Here is a 20,946-nt window from a genome sequence, read left to right as displayed (position 1 = left end):
GACCCCTCTTCTACATGCTGCCACTCAGCGACATTATCCAAAGACATGGCGTCAGGTTCCATATGTATGCAGCTCTACCTCTCCACATCCCTTGACCCCTGCACTGCCCCTGTTGTCAGACTGCTTGTCTGATATCCAGCCTTGGATGAGCCGAGATTTTCTCCAGCTAACCATTGGGAAGAATGAAGCCATGATCTTTGGTCCCCACCACAAACACTGTGCCCAGAACACAGATTCCGTCCCTCTCTTGAGCTGTCTCAGGTTAGCTTCCAACCCAATATACTCCTCCATCACAAAGGCAGCCCACTTCCACCGCGATCATCCACCCCACCCTCAGCCCAACTGCTGTTGAAATCCTCAACCATGCATTTATTGCCTCTGGCCTCAATTATTCAAAGACTCTCCTGGCCAGCCTCCCATCTTCGAAAACAATAGCTCCTCCAAAATTCTGTTGCCCATATTCTAACCCACACCAAGTCCCATTCAGCCATCACATCCCTCCCAACCCCTTGTCGACCTGCACATTGGGGTACTGGGAGCCACTACCCCAATCAATGTTTCCTGTAAGCTGTGTAGTGCTCCAGGGAGCCCGCGCAGCCAGCTTGCCAGATTTTCAATACAAAAAACTGTGCACGTGCGGTATTTTGAATGATCCGTGCAGCCCCTTCCAAAATTAGAGGGAACATTGAACCCAATCCCTAAAATTTAAAATTTCCATCCTTAAATCCTTTTAGCCTCGTCATTCCTATCCCTAAGCCCCCCTCCCCCAGTTGGTGGCAGAACAATCATTTGCCTAAATCCTACTATTCAATTCCCCCACTAAACCTCTCCTTTAAAAATCTTCCTAAAATCCATCTTTTCAACCATTATCATCCTCCTGGCTCAGCACCCATTTTCCTAGGCGCCTTGGGACTTAAAAAAATATTAAAGGTATTAATTAAATGCAAGTTGCTGCTTCTGGATGAGCACTTCACTGGTCAGAAGACAAAATATACAATCTAGATTTAATGGTAAATATTTATTAAAGATGTACATATAATTGATTTGAAGACACATCATTGCAAGTATTACCATTTACAGAAGAAATTAATTCATTTGGAAACACTTGCTAAAATTGGAATAGAACATGGTTATCTTCCGCTATGACAGAGCAGAAACAACATTTGAAAAACTTCAAGTTACAACTTTCTGTACCTATCATAGTTTTTCCTCAAAATATTTCACTTCCTGTACTTGTGGTAATCTCAAACAAGCACCTGCATCAGTAGTTTTCCACCAACTATGGTTTCATATACAATTTTGTAAGAAAAATGCATTATCAAGTTGTAATAGCTTTGGAGCAGCAACAGTACTTTAGTTTTAAAATGGTAAAGCAAAATCCAACCCTCATTAGAAAGCTAAACATTTCCAATTTACTCAAGGTTACATTATTTGGTACATCATTACACCGCAGTGCTTGTATTGTGAATATCCAGCTCATGATACAATACTCCTTATTAAAAACACAAAACAACTGGCCCCCAGCTCCTGGCTGGGTTGGATAATTATGCAGTTATCTCCTCTGAAAACTCTATTATAAAATTCTACATCATGGGCTCAAAAATTTTTTTAAGAAAAAAGCTAATTTAGAAATACTGCAGTCTGTTGGGAATAAAACCTTTTGTGGAGTTTCTTCCCCTTTGGCACCGTAAGCATTAAAAAAAAAAAGACACAAGGGAAGCCTATGTTTTTAAACCAAATCTCAAAAAACACTCCAGTAACATTTCCATTTCCTGTACCAGCCACCCTAATGTCCTCTTTGAATGCCATCGTCAATTCAGTACTGGTCCGTGAAATGCTCAGTTTTGTGGCTCTGCCAACCAGACAAAGACTTCCCAAACATATATACTTCAGTTATAACCATTACATGCAAGCAAGGTGTTTTTGATCCAAGTCTGGATTCAAAACAGCTCCAGGAGGTAAAAGGAATTTGCTGTGCGTTTCAAAAATTAGTGTTCTAGAAAGCTTTGTTGACTTTAGTTAAGAATTTTAAACTGTAGATGAGAGACCTGTCCAATACAGTACTTTTGTCTGTGAATAGGGTAGAAATGTGCTTATCTCTTATCTGGAATATAAAAATAACCACCAACTGTTGAGTGACCAAACATTTTCCCCCTATAACCGTACAAAGAACATTTGAGCAGGGAAGGGATACAAAAAGAAAATTAAATTGAGATAATGGGAAGTGGCCTCGCGTAGAAAGCCAAGTAGTCAAAAACATTATAACCTTGGAATGTTACACATTTGGAAAAAAGCTGCAGCATCCAACTGTGAACATGAAGCTGGAACATCCAAACATTCCTTTAATCATATTTTTTTCTTGAAGATTAAACAAACATTTGTGATTTTACCATATCTAAACCTAAAGCACCTCAAAAATAATAAAAATTCACATTTAAAAACTGTTGCCAGCATGAAATTTCAGAAATAAGAAAACAAATACACAAATTTCCACAACTTCCTGCTAATATCCCCAAACACCATCTTCTGTCCTTCACAAAAGCAGCAGCTAAACAAGATATTTACAATCAGACATTTACAAGCACCGGGGCAGTGGGGGGTGCGAGGAAGGGGGAACTTGTATAAAAAAATACTTCTTGCAAGTTTAAAAACGCACATATCCACATACACTTTCAACAATGAAGACAGCTGCAATAAGATGACAGACAGTAGAGCCCTGCATTCCTACAATGAAATACTTTGAGAGCAAGTCTCTCCAGCTGTATACTGCAAGTTCTTGAATTAAAAAGCCATCAGAACAAAATCAAATTTCTTTTAAACGTATTTATACTACATGGGAGTTTTTTTCCTTCTTAAAAAGTGATTTACAGAAATGTGCACTAAGAATGTGGAAAGTTCATACTATTCCCCTCAAAAAAGGCCAGCATCACAATCCAAGGGAGATAGTTAAACATTATCCACTCATATCCTAAACAGGGAAAGACAGAGCCCCAATGTGTGCTGAAACAGAGTGAGATTTAACCATCTTACTACTGCTTTTCAATTTTAACAAGAAACACTAAACAAAATAAAGCTGGTCTGCCAGTTTCCACCCTGTCCCTTTAAGTACTTATAAAACTAAAGAGGCTTTGTACTAACCTCCGTTACACTGTGGCCATGCAAAGCAAAACAGATGAGGGATCAGAGTTGCCCAACTGCAGCAATACTATATTGCACTTCTGCTACTGACAAGAAAAACAACTTGGTACAGCAACAAGATCAAACATGTAGTGCAACAGTGCACAAGGCTCATTGGCATCATTTTTACACAGAATTAGCAAAGCAGGAAGAGGGAAGGGATGGAAGCACGAGTAATGCAAGCCGATTTTAACACAGGGCAAAGGATCGAGCAAGTGAGGGAGGCAACAGATTCTAAAGTGGTTTCATTTATTTTACAAATTTAGCAGCTACATGATAGCATGCTTTGACATCAACTTCAGAGACATTAACCACAAACAGTGCTTTTTTTTTAAAACTGGATAATATGGGTCCATGTATCATATTGTGTAATACATGTTCTTCATTATTGTCTAAAGCATGAAGTCAATTGTTTTCCAGTTAGCATAATTGTTATTGCTCTTTCTTCAATTTGTTCGTAGCGTTCTTTGGCAATCTTTGACCCTTTGTGTATGCGTAGTACCAGAAGTTAAGAAATAAAATCATAAAGCTAATTCCATAAAGCCATATTACGTAGAGGAAGACTGGATACTGGTACTGGCAGTTTTTCATGAAGAAGAACTGCCCAATATGGACAGTAATCATCACAAACTGGATCTGAAAATTGAAGGAATAACAAGCCAATTAATTGGTTGTAACTCGATCTCCGTGCACAATATATTTTTAGTCAACTTGTCCCAAAGTAGATCCTTTTAAATAGATATAGCAATACAATTTCAGCAATGAGAGTAGTACCAAGGTTACACTCCGGGCTACAAAGATTTGTAGATGATCCACCTTAAACACAGAACTAAACTATATTTGAAAAAAGAGCAACTTGTAATGAGGAAACATTGAGATATGGTTTGGAGGGGATAGAAACTCATGCTCAATGTACTTTTAAGGCAGTTCATGAAAACAGGCAGTAGCTTCATTCATTTCTATACCATCAGCAACATCTTCAACCTGCTACAAATCACTCCAACAGGGAGCAGGGATTCCCCTTAAATGTCTGATTTCCGGAAAATGGAGAAAACAGTCAGGGTTCCGACTAATCCATCTACGTCTGCTGGAAAGGCACGTGTAGATGTCAGGAGGGAACAGGATCAGACTCAGGTGATCCCTCCCCAAATGCCAACATTGTCTGGCCTCATACTAGAATGGGCTTCAGGAAAATTGGGGGGAGAGGAGGGCAGGGGGGCAGAGGAGGGCAGGGGGGCAAAGAGAATGGAGAAAAAAAAAGCACATCCTGTAATATACTCTGCTGAAGCACCATTGTCTCTTTACACAATGGAAAGAGTTAGGCTGCTTTGAGATCATAATGAAGCTGCTGTAACATAAGCCAGTCCAACTGCCTGTTGCTCTCTTTATAAAATGCTATCTTTAAATTAATTCCTTGGCTGTGACATGTTCCAACCTATGTGTTAAGGCAAATTTCATATCTGGTCATGGTGTCAAGTAATTGCACTAGCACAAACTAACCAAATCACAAAAGAATAATAGTCTCCTTAAGTGGAGGCAGGTTTATTTTAAGTCATAGTGCCCATGGCATATACTATTACTACAGTCTACTTCTGTTAATGCTAAGTTGTTTTTTGTTCAAAACATTGAATTTTGCAATATAAATTAAGCTTTCTCACCTCGATGCCAATTCATATTAAGTGCAGTCTACCCTGAATTGAAGTTGCTTAAGTCCAAGAAAACTACTGAATTGGTTTTGTTCTCTCCAGGAAATAGTTCCACAATTTCTCTCAGTACAATCATTAAAACGAAAAGCACTAGCTATTGTATAAAAATGTCACAAACTTTCGGCTCTTTTTCAGAGTGGCAGGCAGTGACTAGTGGGGTACCGCAGGGATCAGTCCTTGGACCCCAGCTATTCACAATATATATTAATGATCTGGACGAGGGAACTAGATGTAATATCTCCAAGTTTGCAGACGACACAAAGCTGGGTGAGCGTGTGTGCTGTGAAGAGGATGCCGAGAAACTCCAGTATGATTTGGACAGGTTGGGCGATTGGGCAGAAGCATGGCAGATGCAATATAACGTGGATAAATGCGAGGTTATCCACTTTGGTGTCAAAAACAGGAAGGCAGATTATTATCTAAATGGCAATAGATTGGGAGAAGGGGAAGTGCAATGAGACCTGGGCATCCTTGTGCACCAGTCGCTGAAAGTAAGCATGCAGGTGCAGCAGGCGGTTAAGAAGGCAAATGGTATGTTGGCCTTCGTAGCGAGAGGGTTTGAGTACAGGAACATGGATGTCTTGCTGCAGTTGTACAGGGCCTTGGTGAGACCACACCTTGAGTATTGTGTGCAGTTTTGGTCGCCTTATCTGAGGAAGGATGTTCTTGCCATGGAGGGAGTGCAGCGAAGATTCACCAGGCTGATACCTGGGATGGCAGGAATGACGTATGAGGAGAGATTGGGTCGATTGGGCTTGTACTCGCTGGAGTTTAGAAGAATGAGAGGGGATCTGATCGAAACTTATAAAATTCTAACAGGACTAGACAGACTAGATGCTGGAAGGATGTTCCCGATGGTCGGGGAGTCCAGAACCAGGGGTCACAGTCTAAGGATAAGGGGTAAGCCATTTAGGACAGAGATGAGGAGGAATTTCTTCACCCAGAGAGTGGTGAACCTGTGGAATTCTCTGCCAAAGAAGGCAGTAGAGGCCAATTCATTAAATATATTCAAGAAGGAGTTGGATATATTTCTTAAGACTAAAGGGATCAAGAGATATGGAGAGAAGGCAGGAACAGGGTACTGAATTTGGATGATCAGCCATGATCTCATTGAATGGCGGAGCAGGCTCGAGGGGCCGAATGGCCTACTCCTGCTCCTATCTTCTATGTTTCTATGTTTCATCAGATATGGAGCATATTGCAGGTTTCCACCTCATTTTGCCAAAAAAGGAAAACCAGGACACCAAACACTAGGGTATGGTAGTCTGACTATAAGAAGTATGGGATAGTTCAAATCTCACCAGGGCATGCTCTGAAATTAAACTTTTAAAAATCTGCTAAATTGCGGGCTAGCACTGGACTATTGCAAAAAACCCAACTGGGTTACTAAGTCCTTCAGGGAAGGGAACCTGCCAGCCGTATCTGGATTTGTCTACACCACTCCAGCCCAGTCCATAATATGGCCGACTCTAAATGCCCTTGGGGCAACTATAGATGGCCAATAAATGCAACCCTTCCAGTGTCATCCACAACCCAAGAACAAAAGAAAACTTACCAATTGAATTGTCGTCATGTACTTTTTCCACCATAAATACTTCTGGTAAGTTTGTCCCAATGCAGATAAACCATAGTATGTGTACATGATAATATGTACAACACAGTTTACAAGAGCATGAAATGTTCCTAGACCACCTGTATGGGAGTGTGGGGGGTGGGAGTGAGGAAGAAAGAGAGAAAGGGAAAAGCAGTTAGAAAAATAAGTTTGGTTGGCTGTCCAAAATCTGTGCTGGTGCACTTTTAACCTACTGCTGTAAAGTGCACAACACAAAGCCCATGGAAAGAACATCTCGAGAAGCTTCTAGTGTTTAAAGGTATTTTAGATTAAAAAGACTAGCAGTAAATTAAGTACAGCAATATTTTTTCAAAAGTAATAAAATTACTGTATAGGTGAAGAAACATAGGGCTGGATTTTGCAGTAGAAAAAAGTGAGGCTAATGGTGTCATAGAGTCATACAGGTAGACTATCCTTTATCCGAACTTCCGAAAACCGAAAACTTCTGAAAACCGAAAGTTTTTTCGTTCAGTGTAAGTCGTGCGCACGACATGATCCGAGTGGTGCAAAACATGACAGGAGTGGTACTCCGGGGCCCAGAACAAGAATTCCTGCAGATTGTCGACACGCCGGCCTTCGCTCTCGATGTTAAGTGTGACTGAGGGAGCTCTGCCTTTCCCTGTGAGCAGGACAGAGGGTCACAGAGTTCCCTCCTAGGTAGGAAATTGCAGGCCGAGCCGGGCAGTGTAAAGGAGGTACCGGGAGAGTGAACCCAACAACACAGCGGCCCGTCCGATAGCTGCAGCAGCCCGTCCGATATTCTTTTCTCCTCCCCCGACCTGATTTGCGGGCCAGCTTAGCGTAGGAGTCAGCCGATATCCGGCTTTCCCACAACTGGCGGCGGCAGTCGAGCCCCAGACCCCCGCTAAGTCAAGGAATTCAGAGAAGCAGGAAGGGGAATGAGACACGGAGCAGGGGGAGCTGTAAACAGACTGTGAGCAGCAGCACAGAGAAGCAGGAAGGGGAATGAGACATGGAACAGTCGCAAGAGGTAGCCTGAACTTTTAAAATTTATATTAAATACAAATACTAATTACCAAATTAATTTAATGTTCAGAGTTTCCCAGTCTGAAATAATACCTTCTGAAATCTGAAAATTTCCGAAAACCGAAACACAGCTGGTCCCAAGGTTTTCGGATAAGGGTTAGTCAACCCGTAGTGCCAACCCTTCTATTAAAAAAGCTTAAAGTTATCCAAAGCACGAATGCCTAAGTTATGCATAAAAAAAGTGATTTAACATATCAATAGCTAGTTCTCGGAGCACCAACTACTGTAGTATGGGCAAGTTGGTTCTCTCCACTCCCCTAAGCCATATCCAATCTGCTGCATTACTGATTGTGAATTACAGGACAGCACTTGTGAATTTAGCTACCACACAAAGCATGCTTGTGCCACCTAATGGCAGTAAGCAATTACTGCATATCAACTGGCATTTGTTTTCACATTGTCATTAGTGATGGCAAATCTTGCAATTAGCTACAATAGTTTACTGTTCCTGGACTGAGCTGATCAAGAAAACGTAGAATTAAAAAAAATCTCCAACAATAATTAAAATCTAAATGAATGAAACTGCACACTTGTAAAAGTTAATTTTCAGTGCCAGAAAAGTTGTTTAGTAGTAATTAAGACTCATCACATAGTTAAAAGTGTACTTACACTAGAATGGACAAGCCCTAACATTTTCTGCTGAGTTTAGTGGGTATCCATCCCTTAAGTACAGCAACTTCACGCCATTCCATGTATTTCAATGGCAAGTCTCTCGGTGAGATACTGTTATAGCGGAGCTTCTGGAGGAGCAGGACATCTCAGACAGCAACTTCCTGATTTCCATGTTTAATCATGCACGTGCGGTTGCTGGCAGTTGCTACCCAATTTACACTTCAATAAATGGTGAGCATTTAGATGAGCACTTGAAACGCCATAGCATACAAGGCTACGGACCAAGTGCTGGAAAATGGGATTAGAATAGATCGGGCTTGATGGCTGGCGTGGACACGATGGGCCGAAGGGCCTCTTCCTGTGCTGTATAACTCTATGACACCATTAGCCTCACTGTTTTTTCTACTGCAAAATCCAGCCCTATGTTTCTTCACCTATACAGTATTTAATTTTTATCTTAGCATTTTTTAAAGGCAATACACTGGAAGATGGTAGATAATGTAGCAGAATGGAGGTAGGTATAACCAGGTTTAGCAGTAGTGGGGAAGGTAGCTTGTGAGATTTAGCAGCAGTTATGAGGTTGTTCTGCTTTGATAGATTGTGGGGGGGGGAGGTGGTCTGCCATATATTACTACTGCAGATGGAATGGAGGGGTTGGTTTACAGCAGTGGGTTGGGCAGAGTGGTCTCAGGATATCACTGTGCAGGAGGGAAAAGTTATTAGCACTTGGTGGGGGAAGGTGCTAGGATGTGGTAACATTGCAGTGGGTGTAGCTGTTTGGAGTATTGAGGTAGGGGCACTAGGATTTGAAAGCACAAGAGTGTGACTGCATAGTCTGGGAGCAATCTCAGGGTTGAAGTACTGGGGCAGGGAGATCTGAGCCTCGGAGGGCCTGTTTCTAACCCAATATGTAAAAAGCCCAACAAGGGAGGATTTGCTATTGGATCTAGTAATGGAGAATGAACCAGAGCAGTTAAGAGAAGTAAAAGTAGAGGAACATCTAGGCAATAGTGACCATAATATAATACGCTTTAAGATGATAATTGAGAAGGACATAAGTATGACGAAAACCAGGGTAATAGATTGGAGAAAAGCTGATTTTGAGGGGCTCAGAATAGAATTTGGGAAAATAAAATGTGCAAGAATATTGGCAAACAACGATACAGAACACTAATGGGAAACATTTAAAATGGTGTTCAACAGAGTGCAGGAACAATATATTCCACTAAAAGGAAAGAACAAACTAAACACTAATGAGACTCCATGGTTGAATAACGCCATAAGGGAACAATTGAGGGTAAGGAAAAAGAGGCATACATTAAGTACATAGACAGCAGGGGAGTGCATGATAAGGGAGAATACGAAGAGATTAGGAGAGAAATCAAAAAACAATTAGGAAGGCAAAGAGGAAATATGAAATTAAATTATCAAGGAACATAAAACAAAAATAGTAACATATTTTACAGGCACATCAATAAAAAAAGGTTGGGATGGGAATAGGGCCATTAAGGGATAGACAGGATAATACCACAGGTAACAAGAGAGAAATGGCAGAAATATTCAATAATTATTTTGCTTCAGTATTTACCAGGGAGATGGAGCAGGTGGACATGACATTGGATGAGTGGGATAACTGCATTTAAAATTAAAAGAAAGAGGGACTACATTAAATAAACTAATCAAACTCAGGATAAAACCCCATTGCATCCACACATTTAAAAAATTTTTAGGGAAGTGATAGCAGAGGCATTACTACACATATTTAATAATTAGTTAGAAAAAGGTGTAGTGCCAGAGGACTGGCGGATAGCTAAAGTAATATCTATATTTAAGAAGGGGGATAGAACATGTCCAGGGAATTATAGACTAGTCAGCTTAACATCGGTGGTAAGAAAAATAATGGAATCCCTACTAAAGGAGAAAATAGAAGAACATCTAGAAACCAAAAATATAATAATGAATAGTCAGCATGGATTTCAAAAAGGAAAGTCTTGCTTGACCAACCTCATTGAGTTATTTGAAGAGGAAACAGAGATTAGACATGGGTAATGCAGTAAACGTAATTTATCTAGATTTTCAAAAAGCCTTTGATAAGGTACCCCATAATAGACTAATGAACAAAGTCAGAGAATGCGGAGTCAGGGGACAAGTAGCAGAATGGATAGCTAGTTGGCTTCAAGACAGAAAGCAGAGAGTAGGGGTAAAAGGCTGCTATTCACAGTGGCAGAAGGTGGGTATTGGTGTTCCACTAGGATCAGTGCTGAGACCACTGCTGTTCACAATATAGACTTTGGAATCAAAAACACAATTTCTAAATTTGGAGATGACACCAAATTGGGGGGATAGTCAATACTGCAGCAAATTATAGGAGGACATTAATAAACGTGCAGACTGGGCATATAATTGGAAAATGAAGTTCAACACAGATAAATGTGACGCATTACATTTTGGTAGGAAGAATTGGGAGGTCACTTATTACATGGAGGGTGCGAGTCTAGGTGGGGTAGAGGAACAAAGGGATCTCGGAGTACAAATACACAAATCTCTAAAGGTTGCGACACAGGTTAGCAAGGCCATAAAAAAAAAGCAAACCAAGCACGAGGGTTTATTTTTAAAAAGGGATAGAATTGAAAAGTAGGGAAGTTATGCTAAACCTGTATTGAACCTTGGTTAAACCACACTTGGAGTATTGTGTACAGTTCTGGTCGCCATATTATAAAAAGGAGAAAGAGGCACTGGAGAGGGTGCAGAGAATATTTACAAGGATGATACCAGAAATGTGAGGGTATACATATCAGGAAAGGATGAACAGGCTGGGTCTCTTTTCTCTTGGAAAAAAAGGCTGTGGGGTGACATAATAGAGGTCTTTAAATTATGAAAGATTTTGATAGAGTGGATACAGAGAGAATGTTTCCACTTGTGGGGAAGAGCATCACTAGAGGCCATCAATATAAGAGTCAGCAAGAAATCCAACAGGGAATTAAGAAGAAACCTTACCCAGAGAGTGGTGAGAATGTGGAACTCGCTACCACAGGGAGTGACTGAGGCGAATAGTTTTGATGCATTTAAGGGGAGGCTAGACAAGCATATGAGGGAGAAGGAAATAGAGGGTTATGCTGATATATTTAGATGAGGAAAGACAGGAGGAGGCTTGCGTGGAGCATAAAGGCTGGCATGGACTGGTTGGGCCAAATGGCCTGTTTCTGTGCTGTATATCCTATGTAATCCAATGTTAGTTCAGGGGAGGGATTCCCAGGATGTTGTAATATTAGGATGGGAATGTTAGGATTTGGCAAGTCAGAAGAGGTCTTAAATAAATATTAAAATATTTAAAATATATTGGGGGGAAAATTCAGTTGTTTGCACCTCCCGTTAGCGCCTTAAGAGGGCGCCAAGCAACTAGAGGCCGGGCGCGGCGATATTTGCGCCGCTCGCGAAATTAACTACATTTTGCGGCGGCGCTAAACACTACCGCCACGATCTCCTGCGCTGGCAGATCGTGACATCAGTCGAGTGTGCAACGGACCGGATATTGAGTGGCGCCCCCTGCCTTACCGCTAGCAACGACAGGTTGAGGGGAGCGTTTTGCTGTCAGAAAGGGACTGGGGGAGCGCTATTTAAAGGCGACCGCTTCCTGCCTTTTTTTGTCGGTGACATTTTTGCACCACGCATTCTGAGGGAGAGAGAAAGAGACTGACTTCTGGAGAGATTCAACGCTGTGTGAAGGAGTTTTGAGTACTGAGCAGCACTTTGCAGGTTCATATTGATTTGCCCTTCCTTGCTTCGCCAGCGCTCTGAGGTAGCGCCTCACTCCTCGGCCTTTGCGCCTTAAGACATGTGTGAAGCGCCTGATTTAGCGCTCCAATCACCTCCAGGGGGCGATAAAAGCCAAGTTTGCTGTCGGAGGTGATAATTAGCGCCATGCGCTAAACTTTGCGCACGGCCGATAATGGCGCCCCAAACGGGGCGATACTGAATTTTTCCCCCATTATATTTAACAGGCTGGCAATAGTGTGATGACATTAAGTTTTACTCCCTAGACGTGTGCGCTGTACACAAGACTTAATAGATTAGGGATGTACATTTTTTGTACTTTTAGGTGTTAACCTGCTTCAGCAATTGTTCAAATTAGTTTAGCCTGTACATCAGTTTAGCCTGTACAAATTGGGTCAGTTTGCAGTATTTTCCATGTTTTGGAACAGGAGATGCAATGAGACTACAATTCAAATCCGAGCATGCAGTGTTTCTGCTGACTAAGGCAATTGTTAGACAGCTTCACAAACCAAGACATACATTCACAGATTACCAGAGGTAGAGTGACCCACTTGTTGAAAGTCCAACCTTAAGAAGTAAAAACCATCATAGTTGATTTATGGGTTGAACATCCCATTGGTCAACAACTTTACCTGGAGCAAATTTGACTCCAAACCACCATGTGAAAGACATGATGGTATGGTGATAGACATGAAGGAATGTCACTTGGCTGTTCTTCTTTCGAAGTACAAAGAAGATCTGTGTGGGAAAACAGGAAATGCCATCACAATTTATTGGTGTCATTAATCATCTGAAAATTGTTTTACCAGTTTAGATTTTGAGGGGGCAGTGGGCAAAGAGTTTCCACTTATATACAAACAGTGGCTGAATAAATTTTAAATATAAAAATGTATTATTTGTGTCACTTGTGGTTAACTGCTTCCGCCAACTATGCATTTCTTTTTACTTTATTCATTTCTTGGGCTCTGTCACTAGCAAGGCCAGCAATGTGGTTGACTCTCAACTGTCCTCTGAAATGGCCCAGTAACAAACAGCTATGAAACACGAATGGACAGACCACCCGGTATCGCCCTCGGCACCGGCTACGGACAAGGCAACAGCGCACCCAGCCCAGTTGACCCTGCAAAGTCCTCCTCACCAACATCTGGGTACTTGTGCCAAAATTAGGAGAGTTGTCCCACAGACTAGTCAAGCAACAGCCTGACATAGTCACAGTCACAGAATTATACCTTTCAGCCAATGTCCCAAACTCCTCCATCACCATCCCTGGACAGACCCACCAGAGGTGGCAGCACAGTGGTATACAGTTGGGAAGGAGTGGCCCTGGGAGTCCTCAACATTGACTCCACACCCCATGAAGTCTCATGGTTTCAGATCAATCATGGGCAAGGAAACCTCCTGCTGATTACCACCTCCCACAGCTGATGAATCAGTACTCCTCCATGTTGAACACAATTTTGGAAGAAGCAGAGAGTAGCAAGGGCACAGAATGTACTCTGGGTGGGGGACTTCAAAGTCCATCACCAAGAGTGGCTCGGTAGCACCACTACTGACCGAGTCCTAAAGGACATAGCTGCCAGTCTGGGCCTGCAACAGGTGGTGAGAGAACCAACAACAACACGAGGGAAAAACCTACTTGACTTCATCCTCACCAATGCACCTGTTGCAGATGCATCTGTCCATGACAGTATTGGTAGCAGTGACCACCGCATTGTCATTGTAGAGACGAAGTCCCATCTCCACACTGAGGACATCCTCCATCATGTTGTGTGGCACTACCACTGTGCTAAATGGGATAGATTCAGAACAGAGCTAGCATCTCAAAACTGGGCATCTGTTCTGGACTTATTACATGCAGATAGTGACAAGTAAAGTTAGGACTATGTGGAGTCGTTAACGACCCCAGATGGGGAGTGTGCTGGATTTATTACATGCAGATAGCACCCTCTGGTGGTAGCTATTGTATAGCAGTGTTAGTATACAGCAGAGGTCATTTGACCTTTCTTCCTGTTTGACCCCGGAAGTAGTTTGCCAGAAAGAAGCTACTTACTGAGTAATGGAGAATTCCATGTGAGAATCTCAATCTTATGCCATCTCATCTCATATGCTAGGCCAGACGCAATATCTGTGAGCATCCTTGTTCGTTAACATGATAGCAACTTTGTCAGTGTAGTATTTGACAATACTATGTTTATAAGTAATAGTTGGTATTTACAGAAGTCTAGCTCAAATGTTAGTTAGTTATACAATTAGTCTATTCTATTGTTATAAATATGTTTATATCTTATGTAACATCTAATGTACAGTACTCAGTTCTATGTACAAAACATACTTTGTCTTTGTTTACAGTTTCACAAATTTGTTCAAGTAAAGCTTCAAAACAGCAAACCGGCTTCTCGAGGAATTATTTGAATAAGTGTTTAACTTGCTGGATAACTAGATAGGAGCACATCTAGCGAGACCAGTACAGCATCCATGAGGCGCTGTTGACCATCAGCAGCAGCAGAATTGTATTCCACCATATCTGGCATATCCCTAAGTCTACCATTACCATCAAGCCAGGGGATCAACCCTGGTTCAATAAGGAGTGCAGAAGAGCATGCCAGGAGCAGTACCAGGCGTACCTAAAAATGAGGTGCCAACCTGGGGAAGCTGCAACACAGGACTACATGCATGCTAAAAAGCAGCAGCAGCATGCTATAGATAGGGTTAAGCGATCCCACAATCAACGGAACAAATCAAAGCTCTGCAGTCCTGCCACATCCAGTCGTGAATGTTGGTGGACCATTCAACATAACGGGAGGAGGAGGCTCCATGAATATCCCCATCCTGAATGATGGTGGAGCTCAGCACGTGAGTGCAAAAGACAAGGCTGAAGCATTTGCAACAAACTTCAGCAAGAAGTGCCAAGTGGATAATCCTTATCGGCCTCCTCCTGAGGCTCCCACCATCACAGAAGCCAGTCTTCAGCCAATTCGATTCACTCCACGTTATATCAAGAAACGGCTGAGCGCACTGGATACAGCAAAGGCTATGGGCCCCGACAACATCCCGGCTACCGTGCTGAAGACTTGTGTTCCGGAACTAGCTGCACCTCTAGTCAAGCTGTTACAGTAATGCTGCAACACTAGCATCTATCCGACAATGTGGAAAACTGCCCAGGTATGTTCTGTCCACAAAAAGCAGGACAAATCCAGTCCGGTCAATTACTGCCCCTTCAGTTTACTCTCAATCATCAGCAAAGTGATGGAAGGTGTTGTCGACAGTGCTATCAAGTGGCACTTACTCACCAATAAACTGCTCACCGATGTCCAGTTTGGGTTCTGCCAAGACCACTCAGCTCCCGACCTCATTATAGCTTTGGTCCAAACATGGACAAAAGGAGCTGAATTCCAGAGGTGAGGCAAGAATGACTGCCCTTGACATCAAGGCAGCATTTGACACAGTGTGGCATCAAGGAGCCCTAGTAAAACTGAAGTCTATGGGAATTGGGGGGAAAACTCTCAACTGGCTGGAGTCATACCTAGCACAAAGGAATATGGTTGTGGTGATTGAAGGTCAATCATCACAACCCCAGGACATTGCTGCAGCAGTTTCTCAGGGCAGTGTCCTAGGTCCAACCATCTTCAGCTGCTTCATCAATAATCTTCCTCCAACATAAAGTCAGGAATGGGAATGTTCGCTGATGACTGCACGGTGTTCAGTGCCTTTCACAACTCCTCAGATAATGAAGCAGTCCATGCTCGCATGCAACAAGACCTGAACGACGTTGAGGCTTGGGCCGAAAAGTGGCAGGTAACATTCACGCCACAGAAGTGCCAGGCAATGACTATCTCCAACAAGCGAGAGTGTAACCACCACCCCATGACATTCAATGGCATTACCATCACCAAATCCCCCACCATCAACATCCTGGGGGTCACCATTGACCAGAAACCTAACTGGACCAGCCACATAAATACTGTGGCAACAAGAGCAGGTCAGAGGCTAGGTATTGTGTAGCGAGTGTCTCACCTCCTGACTCCCCAAAGCCTTTCCACCATCTACAAGGCACAAGTCAGGAGTGTGACGGAATACTCTCCACTTGCCTGGATGAGTGCAGCGCCAACAACACTCAAGAAGCTCGACACCATCCAGGACAAAGCAGCCCGCTTGATTGGCACCCCATCCACCACCTTAAACCTTCACTTCCTCCACCACCGGCACATCGTGGCTGCACTGTGTACCATCTACAAGATGCACTGCAGCAACTCGCCAAGGCTTCTTCGACAAGCACCTCCCAAACCCATGATCTCTACCACCTCGAAGGACAAGGGCAGCAGGCGCATGGGAGCACCATCACTTCGAAGTTCCCCAAGTCATACATCATCCGGACTTGGAAATATATCTCCGTTCCTTCATCGTCGCTGGGTCAAAATCCTGGAACTTCCTCCCTAACAGCATTGTGGGAGTACCTTCACCATGCAGACTGCAGCGGTTCAAGAAAGCGGCTCACCACCACCTTCTCAAGGGCAATTAGGGATGGGCAATAAATGCTGGCCTTGCCAACGATGCCCACATCCCATAAACGAATAAAAAAATTTTTTTATTGTCCATCCCTAGTTGCCTTTGAGAAAGTGGTGGTGAGCCATTTTGAGTCAAGTGATTCTGGGCTCCGATACCCTCAAAACATTTTTAAAATATCATTACTTCTGCAGTTAAAGCTAGGTATTGTTGCTGCGTTGTGTAGCAACAACTGGATTAATTAGAGGAGGGTGCTATTGTTATGCAGGAAGAAGCTTAAATCTTCTGAAAGGGATGCTGATTCAAGGGAGAAACTGATGCCATAATCTAGAAATAAGGACAATATAAATGGAACAGCCCGTTATATTGGATTGACTCAGCTGGACAACTCGATACCAAATCAAGTTCAACTTTTTGCTAGGGCACACCATTTTGATTAAAAACAGGCAGATAATAGGCCAACAGTAAACTGCAGTAGGAAACATCAAGTGGAATGCATCAACCTCACAACAGGGGAGCAATGGTGTGCACGAATTGCAGGTTATACAGCATTAAACTGGTGCCAATGTAAAACCAATCTTGGGAGGTTTTCACACAGGCTTAATTACATTGTTAGAGGCAAGATTGTGGTCGGTTTTGGATTCAAACAGTGCTTCCATGCGTGGGAGTTATAAATACTGACCAGCAGAACCATCCAGACCAGAATAGGTTCCCATTGTGGTGAATTAGCTGATTCAAGCCAAGATGATTAGTGTACACTACAACTGGCATCTGGGTTTGATGTGGGAGGAGGGCATATAATCAGTCAGGGTTCCCGCTCGCTATCCCAGAAGATGAAGCATGTATTTGTGTGCGTGCACACATGGACAGATGTCAGGTGGGGAAACGATTGGGTTCAGCTGCCGTGCCCCACGGTCAAATAGGCTACTGACACCCGTGGTTTTGTCTTGGCTCACACATTCAGATTCTCCACTTGGGTTATTCAGAGCCAATCAAAATGTACTCCAGCAAGGAGAATGACACTTTCAGTAGAGGGGAGAAGATTGGCGGAGAGGCTGGCAGAAGAGGAAAAAAGTGAAAGAAAATGGTATAGGATGGAAACTTGCTTAAAAGCCATGTGGAAGTGTGAGCAATAAAGCTAGACAGTTTCAACAGATATTTACCCAGAAATTGTGCATTTTCAACATTTTTTACCCATGCAAGGTGAACATAGTGGTTAGCACTGTTGCCTCACAGCGCCAGGGACCCGGGTTCGAATCCGGCCTCGGGTGACTGTCTGTGTGGAGTTTGCACATTCTCCCCGTGTTTGCGTGGGTTTTCTCCGGGTGCTCCGGTTTCCTCCCACAGTCCAAAGATGTGCGGGTTAGGTTGATTGGCTATGATAAATTGACCCTTAGTGTTAGGGGGATTAAATACGTGGGGATAGGGTGGGATATGTGTTGGTGAAGGGGTTACGGGGATCGGGTGGGATATGTGTCGGTGCAGGCTCGATGGGCCGAAATGGCCTCTATCTGCACTGTGGGGTTTCTGTCATTCTGTGATAACAGAATCAAGTGGCAATTTTTCTTCTAATTACAGCTCAGACTGGGTGAGGAATTAAAACATTTTTTTTGGGACATTTGAATCCAATTTGGATCAAATCAAACTTCAATCTGAATTGAATTTAAGCTTCATAACAGAAAGGAGGTAATTGATAGGTGTAGGTTATGGAACTTCCTTCTGCAAGGTGACAGAACATTAAAAAGAAAAGCACTGGAATTCCAGGGTTTAGGAGGGCAAGGTGGTGGTGTACCCCATAAAGGTTGGGGAGGGGAGAAACACCATTTGGGCAAGCTCCGGTTGTCTTTTTGAACCCCTTTTCCTTGATGAGAGATTCCATTCTGACCTAAGCAGCAGCAAGGGAGGAACCAGCAGGATGACAATACCCACCAGAAATCCTGTCTCTTCTACCCCATGGAAAGTAGACCTGCATGATGTAGGTGTGGAGGTGCAGTCCACAATGCAACTTTTCTAATGGCGAATCCAAGAGTCAATGCTTCATGTTAGCAAACTGGCAAGTTTGAGGTCAACAGTTTCTTTCGTGAAAGATAAATCTTTACATTTCGAGCAGGCCAGACTTCCGCCCGCAAGTCCCGCCTCACCATACCACCGACGAGAGCTGGGCTCAAGGAATTTCAGCTTCAACATTTCCCTCATCCACGCAAGTAAATCACTAAGTATTTGATTAAATACAGTATTAATTCATTTTTTTTTTTTTTAATTGGTTTGAAAGTGAAAACAAAAGTTAGGAATTGGTCAGGTTGCATCGAGACTAGGTTAAAAAGGGGGAGGGAGAAGAGAAAGGAGGAGCACGCTATTATGAACTAGCAGGGTAAAAGGATAACAGAGCAGCTCTATGAAAGGGATTGGGATGAGGTATAGCATCTGAACTCCAGGAGGAATGGCCTATCTTTAGGATCTGGGCTTGGATGCAAATTAGTGACCATCAAGGTAACTTTTGGATAAGTGATAGTCTGGTCGGTCGTTCTGTTGAAAAATCAATGTAATTAAAAAAAAAAATTAAGTTACTTTTGTAATTCAGTTAATGAACCAGAATGTATTAAAACATTTTAAAGGTAAAAATGCAACCATTTCTGGGGGAGCATGCCTCTGGGGATCCTTGCCCCACCCCAATCTAATGTGCAATTGATTTCATATTCATGTGCTTTCCTCCAAATACAAAATGAGGGAATGTTGTGTATAGCTACAGCTTAAGTTACAAGGCCCATGTAACTAACTACTTGTCATTGCGTCGGCAGCCTTTTAGGAGCTTGATCAGCTTTTTAAGGGCCTTTTCAGTTTTTATTAAATGGGTGACCAGCTTTCATTTAGTTCCTACGTTGGCATGTATGAACATACTAAAACGAACATACAAAACAAAAATACCTCTTCTGTGTCCCCATGCCACGTATCATTTCCATCTAGATAGTGAAAGGGTGAGCTGTTCCTCAGTCTCCAAAAATGCTACTACAAATCAAATACTGGCTGGTGTTTGAAACATAACTGGCCACTCTCTAGCACTTTGCCACAGCTGCACAGAGGAGACTAGAAACTTAGTGATGAATCATTTGTATGACCTAGCATCATGACATAGCATACTGGGGTTACAAAGGACATAATATTTTAGATTCATATACCATAAAACTAAGGTTAAATGTTTATGTAAAAGCAATCTGCTTCAGCACTGAACTCTGAACCTCATCAATATTACTCTATATGGGAGAAGACAGGCACCAATACAACACAGCATTAATTATTGCATACTTTTCTACAATATGTTGAAGCATTTCCAGAGTCTATGCAATGTCAACATTCATTGTAGGTTTCTTTTTGTTTGGGGGACAGTGAAGGGAACAGGGTGTCTCATAAAATTGACACTGGTCGTACGAGAGAGACAGAAAGAGAAAGAGGAGAGAGAGAGAATAAGAGAGGAGAAAGAAAGAGAGAAAAGAGAAAGAAAGAAATGCATTTCTATAGCGCCTTTCATGACCACTGGACGTCCCAAAGCACTTTACAGCCAATGAAGTACTTTTGAAGTGTAGTCACAGTTGTAATGTAGGAAACGTGGCAGCCAATTTGCGCACAGCAAGCTCCCACAAACAGCAATGTGATAATGACCAGATAATCTGTTTTTGTTATGTTGATTGAGGGATAAATATTGGTCAGGACACCGGGGGTAACTCCCCTACTCGTCTTTGAAATAGTGCCATGGGATCTTTTACATCTACCCGAGAGCAGATGGGGCCTCGGTTTAACGTCACATCCGAAAGACGGCATCTCCGACAGTGCAGCACTCCCTCAGCACTGCACTGGTGTGTCAGCCTAGATTTATGTGCTCAAGTCCCTGAGTGGGACTTGAGCCCACAACCTTCTGACTCAGAGGCGAGGGTGCTACTCACTGAGCGACTGGCTGACACAAAAGCCACAGACACTGAATTGTGTGGCACACACAAAATATAACAAGGTGTCCTGTAACTGAATTACAGCTTTAAACAGCTGCGTAATATTTTTTGGAATACAACTTTTATTACTGCAACCTTTTAAAAAGAGACATTTTTTCTTAAACACTTCATGCTACAACCTAATATTGTTAATTATGTAACTTGATATACATTTCTATAAGATTAATACTTTTTTTTTAGGAACGATCCAAGGTGCCAGTGTCAAGATATAAATAAAGTTTCTAATCTGTTCCCATGATACTTACAGTGTCCAACAATTCGATAAACTTGGATATGTAAAAAAGCCAGCAGGTCCAGGCCATCTAAGACAAAGGTATATTAGTACATGAAAATGCAGCCCAACTATTTCACCCCCCCCCCCAACCCTAGAAAGAACAAATTTGAATTTATATAGCATCTTTCACATTCTTAGGCTGTCAAAAACAGGCTTCACAACCAACACATTACCATTTTAGGTCTTTTATTTTGTAGACAATGTGTGTACAAGGTCCCCAAAACAGCAAGAAAAATAATT

At 42.5% G+C, this 20,946-nt stretch overlaps 1 protein-coding gene across 1 annotated transcript in view; it reads right to left on the bottom strand.

Annotated features, from left to right (window-relative positions):
- Positions 1 to 999: 999 nt before the first annotated feature.
- elovl7a (ELOVL fatty acid elongase 7a) overlaps positions 1,000 to 20,946 on the bottom strand; it is a 104,800-nt gene continuing 84,853 nt past the window's right edge. Inside the window, exons 5-8 of the mRNA XM_085971557.1 lie at positions 20,678 to 20,734; positions 12,561 to 12,666; positions 6,439 to 6,575; positions 1,000 to 3,813 (exon numbers count right to left, since the gene is read on the bottom strand). Of these exons, the coding sequence (XP_085827683.1) occupies positions 3,610 to 3,813; positions 6,439 to 6,575; positions 12,561 to 12,666; positions 20,678 to 20,734 (504 nt within the window). The 3' untranslated portion in view covers positions 1,000 to 3,609. The remainder of the gene's footprint in view (positions 3,814 to 6,438; positions 6,576 to 12,560; positions 12,667 to 20,677; positions 20,735 to 20,946) is intronic.

The sequence above is a fragment of the Somniosus microcephalus genome, chromosome 2 (assembly GCF_052327205.1).
Source record: "Somniosus microcephalus isolate GS21.2 chromosome 2, FLI_Smic_1.0, whole genome shotgun sequence".
NCBI classification, from domain to species: Eukaryota; Metazoa; Chordata; class Chondrichthyes; order Squaliformes; family Somniosidae; genus Somniosus; species Somniosus microcephalus.
Note: the sequence above shows the minus strand (reverse complement) of the source record. Positions and strands in the feature narration are given on the sequence as shown.